The sequence below is a fragment of the Hyla sarda genome, chromosome 9 (assembly GCF_029499605.1).
Source record: "Hyla sarda isolate aHylSar1 chromosome 9, aHylSar1.hap1, whole genome shotgun sequence".
In the NCBI taxonomy this organism is placed as follows: Eukaryota; Metazoa; Chordata; class Amphibia; order Anura; family Hylidae; genus Hyla; species Hyla sarda.
Window position 1 is genome coordinate 79,881,621 of NC_079197.1, and position 21,491 is coordinate 79,903,111.

At 40.4% G+C, this 21,491-nt stretch overlaps 1 protein-coding gene across 3 annotated transcripts in view; it reads left to right on the top strand.

The window, feature by feature from the left end:
• Positions 1–21,491, top strand: part of ATRX (ATRX chromatin remodeler) — a 252,284-nt gene that overhangs the window by 213,979 nt on the left and 16,814 nt on the right. For 2 of the 3 annotated variants that reach the window (XM_056540843.1, XM_056540842.1), the window contains 5 exons: positions 1,502–1,652; positions 3,199–3,311; positions 6,910–7,018; positions 7,116–7,293; positions 10,268–10,462. In XM_056540843.1, the coding sequence (XP_056396818.1) occupies positions 1,502–1,652; positions 3,199–3,311; positions 6,910–7,018; positions 7,116–7,293; positions 10,268–10,462 (746 nt within the window). The remainder of the gene's footprint in view (positions 1–1,501; positions 1,653–3,198; positions 3,312–6,909; positions 7,019–7,115; positions 7,294–10,267; positions 10,463–21,491) is intronic. The other variant, XM_056540841.1, reaches the window with a different exon arrangement.

Genomic DNA, 21,491 nt, shown 5'->3' on the forward strand with positions numbered 1-21,491 from the left:
GTTTCCCAACCAGGGAATGCTGGAAGTAGTAGTTTTGCAACATCTGGAGGCACCCTGGTTGGGAAACACTGGTGTAACATGATGTGTATGCTGAATAGGCTAGAACAGTGTTTCCCAACCAGTGTGCCTCCAGCTGTTGCAAATCTACAACTCCCAGCATGCCCAAAGTCTGTCAGGGCATGCTGAGAGTTGTAGTTTTGCAACAGCTGGAGGCACACTGGTTTGGAAACACTAGCATAAACACACATAACAGGGACTGCAACTCCCAGCATGTCATTCAGGAGCCCCCCCTCTCACACATAGAAATCCTCCCCAGTATGAGATTTATTCCCCTGCAGTCTATACATCCCCAGCCCTGTATTATGTCTCCTTCACACACATCCTCCCTTCCCCTCCCCTTGAAACCTCCCCATGATAAGTTAGCTCCCCCCCCCCCCCCCCCCCCGCTCTGTCTACATAGGACCTGTGTACGTCCTCATTCTCCCCCTCACACTTCTCCTGGCTTACAGCACGGCACCCACGTGACCAGGCTCAAGCAGGACTGCTGTGATTGGTTCAATATGTGAGTGCTGTGATTGGTTCAATGTGTGAGTGCTGTGATTGGTTCAATGTGTGAGTGCTGTGATTGGTTCAATGTGTGAGTGCTGTGATTGGTTCAATGTGTGAGTGCTGTGATTGGTTCAATGTGTGAGTGCTGTGATTGGTTCAATGTGTGAGTGCTGTGATTGGTTCAGTGTGTGAGTTCTGTGATTGGTTCAATGTGTGAGTGCTGTGATTGGTGAGCACTCACATATTGAGAACTATGAGGAAAGGAATGAGGAGCTGACCACAGGCTGTAGAAGAAGTGTAGGTGGAGATGCTGGATTATGCAGCGCTTCCTGTCTAGAGAAATAAAGGTACTTTCCGTTCCAGATGGGTTATGTGAGTATATTACAAAGTTATATAACTTTTTAAACTGTTGCTAACTGTATAGACTTTTTCACCATTGGACTACTCCTTTAATAGCTGACATGTGATGCCCTTTACATGTTTTTCTTTGTGCTTTTGTAATATTTAAACTGTATCAAAATGGTTTGTTTTGACGTCACATCTCTTGTTTATCTGTATGATAGTTGTGCATTGCTATAGAATATTTTAAAAAAACTCGGAGGACCTGTCGGCTCTCCTGTCCTCTATTTAAGTACATTTTTGTGTTCCTATCAGTGCAGACTGTGTCTGCATATTGGCACTCAAAAGTTGTCAGTTGATATATTTTCAGGGGGAATAACATTTATTTGGTACTTTTATGTTAAAGGAAATGTAGTTGTTTGTCGCGGTGCTCGAATGCTCTAGTGACTACTGCAGGCTCTTTCCACCTCTGATGCACTGCTGCTTCTCTGTTGTTTTTTTGCTAATGTTCTTCAAGCTTTGCTTGGTTTCATGTAATATTCACATGTACTTGAACACTTTTTCATGTAAGAGCATACTCTTATCTTTTCTTTTATCTCTTTTCCAACCACTGGCAAAGCCACATCCTCCACTCCGGGTAGCCCAGCTGCTGACTGGTACAAAGATTTTGTAACAGACGCTGACGCAGAGGTTATAACACATTCTGGAAAAATAACGCTTTTGTTTGACATTCTTCGCATGGCAGAAGAACTTGGTGATAAAGTGTAAGTAAATGTTTTTCTTCACTTGTTAACATATGTATTGCCTGTTAAAGGAGTACTCCAGTTAAAAACATTTTTTTTTTTTTTTTAAATCAACTGGTTCCAGAACATTTTACAGATTTGTAAATTACTTCTATTTAAAAATCTTAACCCTTCCAGTACTTATCAGCTGCTCTATACTCCAGAGGAAGTTATTTTCTTTTTAAATTAATTTTCTTTCCGACCAGTGTTCTCTGCTGACACCGCTGTCCATGTCAGGAACTGTCAAGAGCAGGAGCAAATCTCCATAGCAAACCTATCCTGCTCTGGACAGTTCCTGAGACAGACAGGTGTCAGCAGAGAGCACTGTGGTCAGACAGAAAGGAAATTGAAAAAGAAAAGAATTTCCTCTGGAGCATACAGCAGCTAAGTATTGGAAGGGTTAACATTTTTAAGTAAAAGTAATTTACAAATCTATTTAACTTTCTGACACCAGTTTTTGCACTTTAGTTTTTTTCCTCCTCCCCTAAAAATCATAACTCTTTAAAATTTGCACCTACAGACCCGTATAAGGGCTTGTTTTTTGCATCACCAATTGTACTTTGTAATGAAAACATTTGTGGGGTGAAATTAAAAACAAACTCCATTTTGGAAGTTATGGGGTCTTCCGTTTCTACGCAGTGCACTTTTTGGTAAAAATGACAACTTATTTTTATTCTGTAGGTCTATATGGTTTCAGAGATACCCACTTTATGTAGGTTTTGTTTTACTACTTAAAAAAAAATTATAACTACATGCACCAAAAGTAGTATGTTTAAAATTGTGATCCTCTGACCCCTATAACTTTATTTTTCTGCATACGGGGCTATATGAGGGCTCATTTTTTGCGCCGTGATCTTTGGTTTTTCAGGACCATTTTTGATTTGATGGAACTTTGTGAACACTTTTTATTTTTTTATGGTAAATGAAGTGACCAAACATTTGCAATTTTGGAATATGGTATTTATTTTTACATGTACGCCATCAACCATGCGGTTTAACTAACGTTATATTTTAATAGTTCGGACATTTACGCACGTGGCGGTACCACATATGATTTATTTGTATTTTTTATTACATTATTTTATTTAAAATATGGGAAAGGGGGAGTCAAACATTTTATTAGGAAGGGGTTAATTTTTTATACACTTTTTTAAAATAATTTTTAAGTCCTCATAGGGGGTTATACCATGCAATCTTTCGATTGCATACACTGTTCGCATTGATCAGTGTTATCGTTGCTCTGCTGCTCCTGCCTTCTGAAGCTTCCTGGTGCAGCAGAGGACCGAATGGATGGTGATGAGGCAGGAAAGGGCCATCCACTCAGCGACTTTGCAGCGGATGTCCCGTTCAGTTCCACCGAACTCCTGGGATCATATATTATATCTGTACGTGACATGTACGTTGTAGCAGTGTACTACTGTACGTTGAGTGTAGTTTCTTCAGTTATAAAAATGTTAGGGGTTGACTCAATTATGTGAGATACGGTATTTGTCAAATATTGCAACTTTTTTTTCTACTTCTTTTTCAGTTTAGTTTTCAGTCAGTCTCTAATATCCTTGGATTTGATTGAGGACTTCTTGGAACTGGCAAGCATAGATCCATCAGCAGAGGGAGCAGAATTGAAACCAATTGTTTATAAAGGTATAGTGAGCTGTATACGTCTTCATAAATAGCATTTGACTGTACTGAATTTACTTGCTGTTCCTCTTGGGTTGTAAAAGAGTCCTCCACTAATGTTGTGTGATTCACAACTTTCCTTCCTATGTCTTAAAGAGCCACTCTTTGCTTTACTCCAAAAGCACCATAATGTGTGAACTCAGCCTTTGAGTTTTTGCAAATTATCTGCAGACAGGTCATGTGAGATGCCAGATAAGTGTATTCTACCTTTTCAGCAGGGAAACGGGTGTGTGTATATGCACATGCCTAGATCAAGCTATTTATTGTTTGTTCTTGTTTACCGTCTTCCTACCCTCATTTGATTGAATAAGGGAATGAAGCGATGAACAAGAGGAGATGAGCTAGCTAACCCGGAGCTCTTGAACCTCATTTACCTATTAACAGAAAGGCTTATATGTCTGGGCTGGAAGGGATTATGTAGATAAAAAGGTAGACCTGGTATTATGATAACTAGTTGCCTATCTACCTATGTGCCCATTTATACCCCTGTATTCCTGCTGGCAGGTTTGCGTTAACATTGATATGTCTGTGGAGGGTGTCAGTATTAGTAGCTTTAGGTCATCCCCTGTGTGGTCATGAAATCTACAGCTTAAGGGGCTTTCCAAGAGTTGATATTACTGTACTCTATCATTGTCAGTTTCCTACACTTTAAATAGTGACAACACACATGCTTAACCACCACTTCATTCAGACTCTGCCATACCGGGAGAACAACAAACCTGCAGTATGTAAGTATTTCCTTCTGGGGAATTTTGTGTAAGAAACCTATAATAAAAATCCTTAGAATGAAAGTACACATTACTAATCTAAATCGATGGATGTTCACTTTTTGGACATTATCCTCCCCTCTGCTTTAGAGAGCAACATGGGACTGTTTATCCTTATGACCCCATCAATAAGTTACCTTCTTACCTACGTCTACCTATTCTAATTCTGTGATAAATGTTTCTCAGTGAAGCCTCAGAAAAACTCCTTTAGGGATTCACACGTACAGTATTCTGTGCAGATTTGATGCGCAGGATTTCAACCTGTGTTCAGTCATTCAGTTTACATTGAAATCTGCAGCAGAAAATCCTGCACTTTGTAACTGCAGATTAGAAGCTGTGCTCAGTCATTTAGGCTAGGTTCAGACTACGGAATTTCCACCTGCAATTCTGATTTGAAATTGCAGGCGGAAATTCCGCTTGCTAAAATGTATAGTGTAGTGAATGGGTTTCCGTTCACAAATTCACACTTCGGAATTTGTGAATGGAAAATCCGCTTGGAAATTTCCGCCTGAAGAATAGCGTTGCTCTTTCTTCAGGTGGAAATACTCGCTGAACACATTGCAGTCTATTGGAGACTGCAGTGTCCACATGGTCCTAGCACCAACTGATTCAGTCAGCGCTGGCCGCACTCGGAATCTCTGGGTGGAAATTTTCGGCCCGAAGATTCTGTAGTCTGAACCTAGTTTAAATTGAAATCTGCAGCAGAAAATCCTGTTCATCAAATCTGCGCATGATACTGTACGTGTGAATAGACCCTTAATCTGGCCCACAGAGCGTGATAACTTATTCTTGGTGTGATGCGGCCAAGAACTATATTTTCTTTCCTAACTTCAATCTACTATAGATTTAGAAAAAAAATTAGGGGAATTGTGTTCCCTTCGTCTTGTTCATACTTGGGAAACAATAGTCATCATTTATAGTCACAGCATGGAGTGATAAATTGATTATATAGAATTATAAAGAAGACATAAAACATTGACATTATGTTGTGTCTCTAGTTTTCTTACAGTCAGCTGCCTAGTGTTCGCATGCTATAGGTTTATGTGGTTTTTGAGTCCGACATCTGGTATAAAGAACCCATAATTATTAGTCTAATTAAGCCCAAGCAGCTGGTCCACGTTTGAGCGCAAAAATAATTAGACCTTGAAGGCAATTGCATTTACTACAGTTTGCAAATTGTGTTGCGGAAACTGTATCTCTTTTTAATTGGAAGCATACCGTATATTCTATTGAAGAAAGTTGCTTTTCCTTAAGATATACAGTGATCCCTCAATTTAAAATGGCTTCAACATACAATAGTTTCAACATACAATGGTCTATTCTGGACCATTGTAACTTGAAACCAGACTCAACATACAATACTACAGACAGTCCAGATCTGCAAAATGTGACTGGCTGGAAGAGCTGACCATTCAGAATGGTCATTTACACCTGTACTACTGAAGTGCATGCACTGACTGTCTTGGCAGCGCCTCCCTACAGTACAGGGAGGTTGTGTACTCTTTACCTGTGCAGGGTTAGCTGCTCCTTTGGACACCAGGTAAGGGCAGCTACAGGACTTGCTTTATCTGTATGTTATCTACTTATCTTTCCCTAATTCTGACTTTTTTTTCCTATTTTTGGATGACATTTTGGTGCTTCAGAACCAATTACCAGGTTTCCATAGAGTCATGATTTCAATATACAATGGTCATCCTGGAACCGATTAATATTGTAACTTGTGGGACCACTGTACATGTAGCGGCCACAGCGCAGCCAAGGTGCATCCATGATGTTGCTGAAAGTCGTGCTGATATACAGCTGCATGTCAAAGTGCCTGGTCTTTAGATTGAGATCTGCTTGGTTTTGAAAGTAAGCAATTTTTCCAGCAAATGTGCCCAAACATAATTAACAGTTTGTAAACTCTAATACACTCCCATTCTTCTAAATAAGGTTTGCACAAATCCATATGTATACTGCAAAAATAACTCCATTCAGATTAGACCAACTAATTCTCAGCCACACAAATATGCCACAGATCTCCTAGTGCATATACTGTAGACATTCAGTAAGAACAGAGATATTTTCCATGAAGTAGCTTATATTCTCTGAAGATTTATTTATATGGACTGGGTCGAATGCAATTAAGATCATTGTATTTTGGTACACTTACTTAATTCCAAAACTATTTCTTTAGTACGAAAAAAATGTTGATTTAAAAATAGATTTTTAGAGGTTGAAATAGAATGTACATCAGCCGAAACAACTGATACCGCCCTTTGTAATAAGAGCAGCAAACAGGCTAAAATATCAGTTGTTGGCCGCACAACTTCACATATAACGGGGGATGTGCGGCCAACAGCCGCAAAGGGACACACAATGGATCCAGGGATCGTGATAGGCTCTGTGAACAAATGGTGATCAGCGAGGTTGTTGCACATATACAGGGTGGCTTCAGCCATCTAATATTGCCTTTAGTCCCTATTTACGGGAATGAAATGCAATACCAAACACAGCCCAATTTATTTTTCCTCCACTATCATGATACAACTTTGGGGCTTATTTACAAGTGTACTTCTTTTAGTGACCCTATTGTCCTCAGCATACTTGCTTCTGTGCAGTCTTTTTTTTTTTTTTTTTTTATACTGGAACACTGATGACTGAATTGTGTGGCCTAGTGATGTACAGTGTAATTGATGGGTGTTAAAGCATTTGGTATTAAGCACAATAAATATCTCATATTAAACATTAACTAATATGCCATTTTCAGAGCCTAAGTATCTAAAATTTTAACCAATAAGAAAATTGTTTCTTAGGTGAAGGAAAATGGTTCAGAAACATTGATTACTACCGATTAGATGGCTCTACCAGTGCTCAGACACGGAAGAAATGGGCTGAGGAGTTCAATGATGTGACCAATGTTAGGTAAGATGTTTAAAAAAAATACAGTCGCTTTGTTTTATTAAGCTTAGCTGTTTGATATAAATCTAATGCAATTTTTCACCATCTCGCATCTTGCCAGGGGGCGTCTGTTCCTAATTTCTACAAAAGCAGGATCCCTCGGCATAAATCTCGTGGCTGCTAATCGTGTGATCATCTTTGACGCGTCATGGAATCCATCATATGATATACAGAGTATCTTCAGGGTATATCGATTTGGCCAGACCAAAGCTGTCTTTGTGTACAGGTTTTTGGCACAGGTTTGTTCTGAATTTTAGAAATGCTTTATCTTATTATGTTTGAACATGTTTTTGTGGTTTACCTACACTACTTAAAGTACTTCTGGTGTAGCTTATGGTCACTGAAAAGTGAAACTAATACAAACTTATTTTATTAAGCCCTTAATGACCCATAACATGGGGCTCTTAAGGGGGTATGGAGAGGGCTCGGGTCTTAAGCACACTAATTGCTAACATGACGTGATATCAGATTCTGGGTATTAACCATTTAGTTGCCACTGAAAGGCTTTCAGGGACATTGAAGCTGTCCTATGCGTCACTGGTAGAGTAGTGGTTTGGAATAGAGCAGTAGAATAATTGCTCATAAAAGTCCCCTAGGGGACAAAAAAAGTGTAAAATAAATATTGATGGTAAGTTTTTTTAAATAACCCCCTGCCATAATAAATTCAAATCACTCTTTAAAAAAAATATATTTGATATCATTGTGTGCGAAATTGACTGTCAAAATATAAAGATCCCTTACTGTGAATGTAGAAAAAAAAGTATTCCCATAATTAAGGTTTTTCTGATCACATTACATCCTGGAAAAAAATATAATAAAAAGTGGTCAAAAAGTCCCATGTACGCCAAAATTAAGCCCCTGTGCTAAAGTCATGTACAGGACGTACATTTACATCTTCTTTCGTTAAGGGGTTAAAATTGTCCTCTTCTGACCCCTGTAACTCTTATTTTTTATTTTTTTTTCTGTATAATGGGATGTATGGAGGCTCATTTTTTTGCACCGTGATCTGTAGTTTTTATTAGTACCATTCTTGTTTTGATGGACCTATTTTTTTAATCACTTTTTATCAATTTTTTTGGTATACAAAGTAGCCAAAAATAAGCAATACCATAATAGTATGGTATTGTTTTACATATATGCCATTGACTGTGCTGTTTAATTACTATTACATTTTAATAGTTCGGACCGATACACATGTTTATATTGCTTACATAATTTTAAAAGAAAATGGGAAGGGGTTGGTTTACATTTATTAACTTTTTTTGACGCCATACATTTTGGTGAAAGTTACACATTGAATAGCCCGCTCTGCTGCCTCTGTAATTCTAGCCACCTCTGGCTGCCCCATTTGGTAAAGTTTTCCCATCTCAGCATGTATGTCATGGGTCGGGTGAGGGGAATATGGCCTGTTAGTCTTGTCTGTGGTATATAAAAACAACCTTTAGGGGTCGCCCCCCAAGGGGTTAACCCTAAACTAGAAACCCCCCCTTAAAACTAAATTTTATTGGATCATTTAAAATATATATGAGCTCCGGTGTTATGGTTAAAAACACAGCTAGTAGTTGCTTGAATAGTGTATAAGCATCCTATAACTTCTTTTGTAATGGTATTGTGCTTTACTAGCACTAATCTATGGATGCCACTATATTAACAGAAAAGCACTGATAGCTGCTAGTTAAAATGTGAATAGCCCTCCGCGGAGGGCTATTCACATTTTAACTAGCAGCTATCAGTGCTTTTCTGTTAATATAGTGGCATCCATAGATTAGTGCTAGTAAAGCACAATACCATTACAAAAGAAGTTATAGGATGCTTATACACTATTCAAGCAACTACTAGCTGTGTTTTTAACCATAACACCGGAGCTCATATATATTTTAAATGATCCAATAAAATTTAGTTTTAAGGGGGGTTTCTAGTTTAGGGTTAACCCCTTGGGGGGCGACCCCTAAAGGTGGTTGTTATATATAATTTGCCCTGGAATCCCTGGGGAATTTTTGTTGTTGTTGTTGTCTGTGGTATAACCGAAAGATGCCTGCTGCTATGAGCAGCCAACATATGCCAATAATGATGGACATCGGAGATCACTCCAATGTCTGTCATTTAACTGGTTAAAAGCTGTGATCAATTGCGATCACTGCATTTAAACACTGTTCCCAGGTGTTTAGGGATCCCATTGCCCCCCACAATGCAATTGCGGGGTGACGTTGGGTTGCCGGGGAAGCCAAGTGCCTTACCTGGTCCTCGGCATCTAGCATTACGTTGATCTACGTAAGTCTTCTAATGATGACTTTTAAAAATGTTATTCAACAAATACAATAAAATCTCCCCCCTAATAAAAAATTCAAGTTGCCCACTTTTCCCATTAGTTTCAAATAAAACACTGTAAAAAAAAGAAAATACATATTTACCACAGTGTGCATAAATGTCCGAACTATTAAGTTATTACATTCCTGATCCCACATGGTCAACGACGTAAATGCAAAAAAATGTCAAACTACCAAGTTGCTGCTTTTTCGTCACAGCTCATCCCAGAATAAAAATTTAACAAAGAGTGATCAAAAAGCCAAATGTGATACCACTGAAAACTAGAGCTCATGACGTGAAAAATAAACCTTAAAACCGCTCCAAAGGTGAAAAAATAAAAAAATTATACGGGTCAGAACATGGCAATGGATTTTTTTTTTTTTTTTTTGTATCATTGGTATTGTACTGACCCATATAATAAAGCGTGCATGTAACTCATCATGTTATGAAATTCCAAAAAATTATTGACCCACAAAGTTGCGCAATTTCACTTATTTTTCTCAATTTTAATTTTAAATTTATATAATTTTCAAACATATAACTTTTTTGCTTCATAATACATTATATAATAAAATAATGTGCGCCAATAAAAAAGTACAACTTGTCCTACAAAATATAAGCCCTAATACAATTTTGTCAATGGAAAAATAAAAAGGTTACGTGAAGCGGTTAAATACAGAAATGCTCCAATTCCGTTTGCTGGGGAAAAGCATAGGAACACTTTGCGTTGGGCTATTTCAGAGGATCTTTTAGATAATAGAATATTAGCAGAAAAGTAACATTAGTTTGTATATCTAACTATACCACCTGCTTTGTGCATTGTGGGCAGTATGTATACATTGAAGTGTTTACCGTAAATAAGATTCTTTGGTCCTTTAACAGAATAAGACTGTTTTATGTTTTCAGGGTACAATGGAAGAAAAAATCTATGATCGACAAGTCACCAAGCAGTCACTCTCCTTTAGGGTAGTTGACCAGCAACAGATAGAACGTCACTTTACCATGAATGAGCTCACAGAGCTATACGCATTTGAGCCAGATCTAATAGACGACCCTAACTCAGAAAAGAAGAAGAAAAGAGAGACCCCCAAGCTGCCAAAGGTGAGAGTTAGAATTTAACAAATAGTGCTGTTTAGTAGAATTACTTCTGTTCTCTTGGCATTGTGCGACAAAGCTTCTCCGTCCAGTGGACATTGACTGCATGGTATTCAGGACTGCAGGAAAATATAGCTTTAGACTGGCTTTGGGCATTAGGGAAGGGTAGTTTAATGGGCCAAAGGTTGCATATAATGGTGAACATTTATCAATGTTGGTGTGAACTAGTAAAGATTTTACCCCGTGTTTTCTTGGTGCATTTTTTTTTACCCAGTTTCTCAAAATGTACCAAAGTGGTGCTAAGACTTGGTAAATTCTGTGCAATTATAGAAGTCAGTTAGCTGGAGAGATTGTTTTAAGCTTTGTGCTCTGGCATCTGACACATTTGTATGTGTCCTGTTAGCTGTCGTACACATGAGCAAAAAAAAAATATTTATTTTGCACAAATAATAATAAATACAGCTCCACTGCAAAATGTGGTGTACAGTGCACCAAACAGTAGACAACTTTGAAAGATATTCTACCAAAAATTGCGCATAAATGCAATTGCGCAAAATTTGCATGGACATTTAGAAAATTAAAGTGGTGTAGAGCCAATGATAAATGTCACCAATGAGCTTTTATTATGGTGGTTAAGTGGAGATTTGTTTTCTTGCTCAGTAGGTCTTATGAGTGTAAAGTAGTATTAACTGGGGACTGGCTGTGTTTAATTGACATCATGTGATGTGTGTGCTTGAGGCATGTTTTCATGGATACAGGTGCATTAGGGTGTTATATTGATAATCATTAGGTCTTTCAACTGTAGCCAATGTTATGCCATCCCATACATGCTATTTGCTACTCCCGTATCCTCTTGTCACACAACCCTATCTCATATACCTTTTGGCAGTAAAACTTTTGTTATTGTTAGTTATAGTGAAGAATCCAAAACTTTTTCTGTTCTTACTGTAAGGTGGTAATCTAAAAATGCCATGTATAGATTGCCAATGATGCATAATGCTGCATACAAATCACTAGAGTTCTGCTGTCTTTGGTACTCCCATACGCAATGAATGGAGCAGTAGTGTGCATACTTAACTGCTGCTCCATTTTGAGAGTCCTGGCCTTGAGTTTGTGGGAGTTCTCAGTAGTAGAACCCTCTACATTAATATACTTTATTCCCTTTTCTATGTGTAAGGGCATAAGTGTTTATGGTGGAAACATTCCTTTAGGGTGCGGTTACACGTGCCTTATTTTGCTGTGTATTTGCTACTGCATATTTTCCTACCCATTGAAGTCAATAGGTAGCAAAATCAGTTGCGTATTTTTCTACCCATATGGGGAGATTTATCAACCTGTGTAGAGGAAAAGTTGACCAGTGGCATTTCCCCTTTTGACTTCAGCAGCAAAATACGGCACATAGTATCATAGTTTGTAAGGTTGAAAAAAAGAAGAGTCCAACCTAAAACTCTACTGTGTTGATCCAATGAGGCGGATGCCAATTGCCTCATGAAAGAGGAAAAATTCCTTCCCGGACCCAATATGGCGATCAGAATAAATCCCTGGATCAACGTTCTCTCCCCATAAATCTAGTATCCATAACCTATACTATTTTATATTTTTCCAGAAAAACATCCAGGCCCCCCTTGAATTTATTTGAGTCAGACATCACAACATATTGTGGCAGAGAGTTCCATAGTATCACTGCTCTTACAGTAAAGAATCTCTGATGATGATGATACCTTCTTTCCTCGAGACGTAGAGGATGCCCACTTGCCATTGTTACCGGCCTAGGTATAAAACGATCACTAGAAAGATCTCTGTACTGTCCATTCATATATTTGTACGTTGTGATCAGATCGCCCCAAGACGTCTTTTCTTTAAACTAAATAACCCCAAGCTTGATAACCTGTCTTGCTACTGTAATCATCCAATATCATTAATTATCTTTGTCGCCCTCCTCTGCGCCCTCTCCAGTTCAGCCATGTCCTTCTTACAATACTCCATATGTGGTCTGACTAGTGATTTATACAGAGGCAAAACTATGTCCTTTATCATGTGCCTCTGCCCCTCTTGATACATCCCATGACTTTGTTAGCCTTGGCAGCCACTTCCTGGCACTGATCACTAAAGTAGAATTTACTGTCCACCAGTACCCCCAAGTTTTTTTCGGTAGAAATTTCCCCACATTAAACTTAATTTGCCATCAAACGCCTTAGAAAAGTCCAGATGTACACTGCTCAAAAAAATGTGAACACTAAAACAACACAATGTAACTCCAAGTCAATCGCACTTCTGTTGAAATCACACTGTCCACTCAAGAAGCAAAACTGATTGACAATCAATTTCACATGCTGTTGTGCAAATGGAACAGACAACAGGGGGAAATTATAGGCAATTAGCAAGACACCCCCAATAAAGGAGTGATTCTGCAGGTGGTGACCACAGACCACTTCTCAGTTCCTATGCTTCCTGGCTGATGTTTTGATCACTTTTGAATGCTGGCGGTGCTTTCACTCTAGTGGTAGCATGAGACTGAGTCTACAACACACAAGTTGGCTACAAGTGGCTCAGGTAGTGCAGCTCATCCAGAATGGCACATCAATGTGAGGTGTGGCAAGAAGGTTTTCGGTGTCTGTCAGCGTAGTGTCCAGAGCATGTAGGCGCTACCAGGAGACAGGCCAGTACATCAGGAGACGTGGAGGAGACCGTAGGAGGGCAACAACCCAGCAGCAGGACCGCTACCTCTGCCTTTGTGCAAGGAGGAGCAGGAGAAGCACTGCCAGAGCCCTGCAAAATGACCTCCAGCAGGCCACAAATGTGCATGTTTCCACTCAAACGGTCAGAAACAGACTCCATGAGGGTAATATGAGTGCCTGATGTCCACAGGTGGGGGACGTTTGGCATTTGCCAGAGAACACTAAGGTTGGCAAATTCGCCACTGGCACCCTGTGCTCTTCACAGATGAAAGCAGGTTCACACTGAGCACATGTGACGGACGTAACAGAGTCTGTAGATGCCGCGGAGAACGTTCGGCCTGCAACATCCTCCAGCATGACCGGTTTAGCGGTGGGTCAGTAATGGTGTGGGGTGGCATTTCTGTGGGGGGCTGCATAGCCCACCATGTGCTTGCCAGAGGTAGCCTGACTGCCATTAGGTACCATGATGAGATTCTCAGACCCCTTGTGAGACCATATGCTGGTGCGGTTGGCCCTGGGTTCCTCCTAATGCAAGACAATGCTAGATCTCATGTGGCTGCAGTGTGTCAGCAGTTCCTGCAAGAGGAAGACATTCATGCTATAGACTGGCTCGCCCGTTCCCCAGTCCTGAATCCGATTGAGGACATCTGGGACATCCTGTCTCGCTCCATCCACCAATGCCACGTTGTACCACAGACTGTCCAGGAGTTGGCAGATGCCTTAGTCCAGGTCTGGGAGGACATCCCTCAGGAGACCCTCCGCCACCTAATCAGGAGCATGCCCAGGCATTGTAGGGAGGTCATACGGGCACATGGAGGCCACGCACACACTCAAACTACAGAGCCTCATTTTGACTTGTTTTAAAGGACATTACATCAAAGTTGGATCGGCCTGTAGTGTGGTTTTCCACTTTGATTTTGATTGCGACTCCATATCCAGACCTCCATGGGTTGATATATTTGATTTCCATTGATAATTTTTGTGATTTTGTTGTCAGCGCTTTCAACTATGTAAAGATGAAAGTATTTCATACGATTAGTTCATTCAGATGTAGGATGTGTTATCATAGGCTACTTTCACACTGAGTATTAATCCGTTATTAAACATCCGCTTTCTGTGTAAAAACGAATGGTTATAACATCCAACATGTATGGCCGTTTTAACACCCCGGCCTACAGTCTCCCACAGAAGGGACTACTACTACTCCCATCATGGAACATACTTGTTTCCATGATGGGAGTAGTAGTTCCCTGGCTGCGGGAGTCTGCCAGTGGCTGGGGAGGCTACATTAGTGTTTGTACTACTACCCCCATCATGGAACAGACTGTTCCCCTTGCTTCAGAGGGCGTTGTAGTTCAGGGGAGCGGGCGGCACGCTGCACCCCCCTGCGATGTATGATTTATTTTACTTTCATTTTTAAATTCCCCGCCGGGAGCCCTGATGACTGGTACGGATTAGCCCCTTAAGTATATTCGTTTTATTTCCCCCATGTGTATATGTAGGTCACCACCCCCCCCCCCCCCCCCCGCCTGCTGCCCATTCATCTTCTAGCGCTGTCACAGCGCAAGCAGAGACATGCCATTCCATTTCCTGCTGCTCATCTCCGTATCTGACAGAGAGGAACAGCGGAGAATGGAGGGACCTGTCCTCCCTGTGCGCTGTTATAGCGCTCCATTCCCCACCACCAGTACTTGATCTGTACGCCCAATGTGCTGCCTCATTCATATATTCCCCACCGCCACCCGACATGTCCCTGCTGCTTCCCTGCTCCACATGCAAGCAGAGCGCACAGCGGGAACATGTCAGTCTATTCCCCACTGCTCATATCTGTACCCAACGTAGATTAGCAGTGGAAAATAGACTGACATGTCCCCACTGTGTGCTCTGATTGTGCTTGGAGCAGGGCAGCAGTGGGGACATGTTGGGCGGCGGTGGGGAATATATGAATTAGGGAGCGCATTGGGGGACAGGTCGGAGATAGGTGGCGGGGAATGGAGCGCTATAACAGTGCACAGAGGGGACAGGCCTCTCCATTTTCCGCTGCTCCTCTGTCAGATACAGATTGCGTTCCCAGCAATCTCCGGGCCGGCAGCAGCAGAATCGGGAACACGGAAGCTTAGAGCTTCGACGTTCGTAACTTCATGCCCCCTCCGTTCATTTCTATGGAAGGAGGCGTGACAGCTAGTACGTAGCTGTCACGCCTCCCTCCATAGACATGAATGGAGTGGGCGTAGTCGCTGTAGAGGTTAAGATGTTTTTTGGCAGAGTACCCCTTTAATGAAATGGAGCCTTAATTTCCATCTGATGGTGTAAACACCTTAATGAAGAAGCACATTAATGAAGAAACTTTTTTGTACAGGACACACAACACACATGACTCAGTTCTTCCTTTCACCTGCCTTCTTTAATATGTAAAACATATTTGCTTTTTTCCAAAAACAGTGCCACACAGTGTATATGGTACTACAGCTCTCCTTCATTTACTTCAGTGAAAATAAGCTGAAATACCAGATGTAAACTGAGAACAAGAGTGGTGCTGTTTTTGATTAATGCAGACACTGTGGCTTCCTAATCCTGAATATCCCCTTTATGTATCCATTCACTCAGATTGAATCCTGAAATTTGTTTATATTTATCGGTACACTTTAAGGATCCGACGATGATGGACCCTACAGTGTGCATCTAGCTGTGCTTGCTCGTCGCGGCCATCAGTCGCTACCAGCAGACACAGCTGCCTGCTAGCCGCCGCGCTCGTGCGCAGTGTACTCGCCCAGTGACTTCAATGGGTAGAAAAATATGCAGCAAAATATGGCACGTGTGACCCCAACCTAAAAAAATATACTGGAATCTACACTTTGCAGACACTCCTGGGTACTGCTCTGTGGAACTGTCACATATCTGCCTGATAACTGGATCGCTATAAATACGATGAACAATGGACTAGAGTCCTTCATAGAAAAGCCAAATCCATGGTCTGAGTACTTATATTTTTTAGAATCTACTACTGGTTTTAACCTCAGACATAAAACATTGCTCAGAGGCTGGTCTGGTGTCTAAACACTGTGCTGCCCATGTAACATTAGCTTAAGTTATTAACTTGAATTTCTTGAAGGTTCTAATCTTTAACGGTTATGCAACTTGCTTATTAATACAGTACTACTACTTTCACATGACAGGAAACTGATTACAATCTCTACTATAAATGTTGTAATGTTTTGCTGAGCACAGTCTTGTATATTTTGGCATCTTTGGGCTGTCCACATAAAAGAAGTGATGTAATTTGACTAGTTGGCACATGGCCAGAGCACAGGGATGGGCAGAAATGTTGTGACCTTTGTAGCTCTTTCACCCTTGATTTTGAGGAGAACATATTGCAAAGTGTTTTTGGCATACTTTTGGTAAATTTTATTGGAACAGCATGAGCAGGTCTCCTTTAGACGTGACTTTTTGGGACTTTTGCAATAAAACAAATACCAAGAGCTTTTCATGTGTGTCCAGCGAAGAGAGGAATATGAAAACCTGCAGAAAAACAGCCTACTGCAGGAGTAGTGCGGGTTACTAGACGTCTGCTGAGCATATTCCAAGAGTCATTCTTTCCTTTTCACTTCAGAGGTTCTGTGAAAGGTAACCCGCTAGCCTATTACCCTTCCCTTCCTTCAAGCACACACTTTATCCAGCATAGATCTTTCCCACAGACAAATAATGCCAGAGAACCTAGTGTGAACTGAAGCTTGACTTGAATATTAGATGACTTGCAAAGAGGAATAATGGCCTTCATCTCGGAAGGGAAACACGTCCCTTTTCAAGGAGAGATTGATGGAATGCCTTACCTTGGAGATCATATTTAAGCTAGTAGGATAAGGTTTAGCGAAGTAAACAATAGCCTATTTTAACCTCTTAGAGTTTGGAGGAAGAGTTCAGCAACATTACCAGCTGATATGTGAATTAATCAGTTTGGGTACAGGCCACCAACAATGACCTTGCAGCTGTTGAGAGCTTTAGGGGCAGCTTGATGCTACATTAAACTTGTGTTGGGAGCAGCACTGTTTGAATAGACTCTGAATTCCTCAGGACTAAGCTTTGAACACTGGGGTTGCCTGCCTAAAATCATTGTTAAAGTCTTTGTAATACATGGTTATCTCTTTATGGAGATCTCAGATATTTGTGTGTACATTGTTACCTTGGGTTTCTTGAAAAGGAAATGCTGGAATAACACAATTACATGCTGGTATTATTATACAAGTGAGGACAGAGCCAGTGGGCTGGGTTTTAACAAATATAGGAACTAATGATTTTGTGCATAGCTGGTATCATATTGAAGGCTAAATCCAAATCCTAAAGCAGAGTCCTTTTTTTTTTTTTTTTTTTTTTTTTTTTTTGTATTTTCAATGTTTAGCTTTTTGTGTTTCACACACTGTGAGGTTAGTCTTACTAGCATGCTGAATAACTTTTTCACTGTTTCTTGGTGTGTCTTTTGGCATTTTCATTGTGACAAGTATTGACTGTGTATGTAAGATGTGAAGACATAAGGAGGAGCATTACAGTCTGTGAATAAGGACTTTGGACATCTCTGTATGATTTGGTGCATCGTCAGGCAGTGAAGCAAGTTTTATAAAGAATTTTTATGTGACTAAGCTTTAAAAGAGATTTTTTGCACCCATTCAGATTTTTGCAGCATGATGAAAGGTATAATTTTCCCTCCCTAGCAGGTTTCGTTGTGACAAGTGTGTTACATTTTCTAGCTTTCATCATATAATTTCAGTGCTATGTGTTTTTCTCATACTTCCATCCTCTCCTTTTGATAATTTGTTTTCTTTTATTTTATGTTTTGCACCTGGGGTTTGTTTTTATATACTTTGAAGCAGTTGAAGCAAATTTGATATAGATAGGAATACAGGGAAATTGCTGCTCAGTTTTGTAGTAATTTGCAATCTACAGCCTGAGGTTGTTAATTTTTTTTTTTTTTTTTTTTTTATGTAGGATTTTCTCCAATGAATATACTGTACCTTATGTCTATAACATTAATATCCTAACAATTATAATTTACCATGACTGACACCCTATAGAGGCAATTTTCAGATTAAAATAGTTACTCTCACAGAAAGAAAGTTCAAAATTAATCCAATAAACTCCTTAACTTCATATGGAATAATTTTTTGACATTTGTACTAAATGTATCATCAGCACTATAGTCATGGCTGTTGCTGTCTCCCGGCCTCTCTTCAGTATTGTGTTAAACCTTTGCTATGATGGATATCCCTGACCAGTGCTTCTACATTACAGCAGTTTAAAATGTTGTTAAAATGTCCTTTCAGCCATAAATGAAGGCATCCTGGTGATCTTTAAGCTTTTTCTGTTCAAGGACTTCGTGTGCTCAAAACCTGCATGTTATACCTGTTGTATGTAAATTGTTTGATGGTTTTCTAAGAGATGCTATTTTGGAATATCTTGATAAATATAAATGTATGACACCATATCAGCATGGCTTTGAGGGATCAGACCTGTCAAACTAACCTGATCAGCTTTTATGAGGAGGTGAGCTCCAGACTGGACCATGGGGAATCGCTGGATGTCGTATATCTGGATTTTTCCAAAGCATTTGATATAGTGCCACATAAACGGTTGGTGCATAAAATGAGAAGGCTTGGGCTGGGGGAGAATGTGGGTAAGTGGGTAACTGGCTCAGTGATAGGAAACATAGGGTGGTTATCAATGGTACTTATTCTGATTGGGTGACTGTTACTAGTGGGGTACCACAGGGGTCAGTCTTGGGTCGTGTCCTATTTAATATATTCATTAATGACCTTGTAGAGGGGTTAAATAGTAAAGTAGCAATCTTTGCACATGATACTAAACTTTGTAAAGCTGTAAACACAATAGAGGACAGTGCACTGTTACAAATGGATCTGTATAGGTTGGAGGTTTGGGCTGGCAAGTGGCAGATGAGGTTCAACACTGATAAATGTAAGGTTATGCACATGGGGAGGAAAAATCCGGGCTGGGATTATTTATTAAATGGGAGCACACTTGGGACGACTGACATTGAAAAGGACATGGGAGTCTTAGTTAATAGTAAATTTAGCTGTAGTGACCAGTGTCGGGCAGCTGCCGCCAAGGCTAATAAAATCATGGGGTGCATCAATAGGGGCATAGATTCCCACGACAAGGAAATAATTCTACCGCTTTACAAATCACTAGTCAGACCACACATAGAATACTGTGTACAGTACTGGGCACCAGTGTACAAGAAAGATATAGTGGAGCTGGAGAGGGTTCAAAGACGGGCAACCAGGGTAATACGGGGAATGGGAGGACTACAGTACCCAGAAAGATTATCAGAATTAGGGTTATTTAGTTTAGAAAGAAGGCTTAGGGGAGACCTAATAACTATGTATAAATATATCAGTGGGCAGTACAGAGATCTCTCCCATGACCTATTTATACCCAGGACTGTATCTATAACAAGGGGGCATCCTCTCCGTTTAGAGGAAAGAAGGTTTCTACACCAGCACAGACGGGGGTTCTTGACTGTAAGAGCAGTGAGACTGTGGAATTCTCTCCCGGAGGAGGTAGTCATGGTGAACTCTGTAAAATAATTTAAAAGGGGTCTGGATGCATTTTTGTAGAGTAAGAACATCGCTGGTTATGTATATTAGATTTATAGGGACAGAACGTTGATCCAGGGATTTATTCTGATGCCATATTTGGAGTCGGGAAGGCATTTTTACCTCTAGTATGAGGGTTTTTGCCTTCTTCTGGTTCAACTGAGTAGGGACTCATTAGGGTTATAGGTTGAACTTGATGGACTCTGGTCTTTTTTCAACCTTATGAACTATGTTACTATATACATACTTCCTGCCTCCTAAGTGCTATATTGTGTGGAAGGGCTCTAGTGAAGCTTCTCCTGTAAAAGCATCTGTGCATCCTTGAGCAGCTTCACTTTTTGTAAAAAAAAAAATTATAATTAATATGTCATAGGGGTGTGGAAATAAAAAAAATTTAAATTACCATTCACCATGTGGTCAAACGAAGATGTTATTTTGCTACTTTAGGTTGGCGCAATACCACATTTCTATAGTTTGACATGTTTTAGTGATTAAAAAAAAATTGCCATTTTCTGACCTTTTATAACATAAATTTTTTCGTATGCTGAGCTGTACGAGGGCTAATTTTTTGCGCGTAATCTGTTTGTATCTGTACCGTATTGGTATTGATCAGACATTTTTACCACTTTTTTTTTCTGGGATGCAATTCTGCGGTTTGATTTTTTTTTTTTTACTTTTACGCCATTGACTGTACGGGGTATACAGTGGACCCTCAACATACGATATTAATTGGTTCCAGGATGACCATTGTATGTTGAAACAATCATATGTTGAGTCCATAACTCTATGGAAACCAGGTAATTGGTTCCAGAGCACCCGAAGTATATACAATGTACATATATGCATACCAGTGAACAGGTGTAAACAATGATAGCAGAATCCTCGTCCCTGAAGTTGCTGGCTGTGCCCTGCAGGAATGCCAACAGCCTATCCTCAGCGCTTTTTGACAATCATTGTACTCACTTTTCAGTTTGTTGCTGACGGTGCCGGCAGGGGCTCTGTGCATGCAGGCCCAGCTCTCAGCCTCCTTTGGTTGAATAAAATTACGCCGCCTTACAATGCGCCGCCACCTGCTCCCTTGGCTTACTCCGCCAAGTACAACTGTGCCAACGGCTTAGAGGTCTGGGAGTACTGGATGCCAGTGTGTTAGCATACGCCTCCTTTATGTCCCCCACTTCCAGGAGCGGCGGTCAGTGTGGATACTGTGAAGCCTAGTGTACAGGGCAGATCAAACGGCCTGACGGCAGCTGCAGCAGTCAGCACCTCCAGAGAACAGTCATTTTCCCGGATGGCACTGACACAGAAGCATCATATGTCGATGCTCCTTTCCACATACGATGGCTTCTGAGAGGCTTTCATAGTAACATAGTAACATAGTTCATAAGGTTGAAAAAAAGACCAGAGTCCATCAAGTTCAACCTATATCCCTAATGAGTCCCTACTGAGTTGATCCAGAGGAAGGCAAAAACCCTCATACTAGAGGTAAAAATTCCTTCCCGACTCCAAATATGGCAGTCAGAATAAATCTCTGGATCAACCTACTGTCCCTACGAATCTAGTATACATAACCAGCGATGTTGTATATTGAAACAATCGTATGTCGGGGCCAGCGTATGTTGAGAGACCACTGTATGTTATACTTTAATAGTTCGGATAACTATGCTCATGGCAATACCAAATAATTTTTTATTTTGTTTAAATGTTTTTATATTGAAAGGGCTCCCCCCCCCCTATTGATGTGAACATTTAATA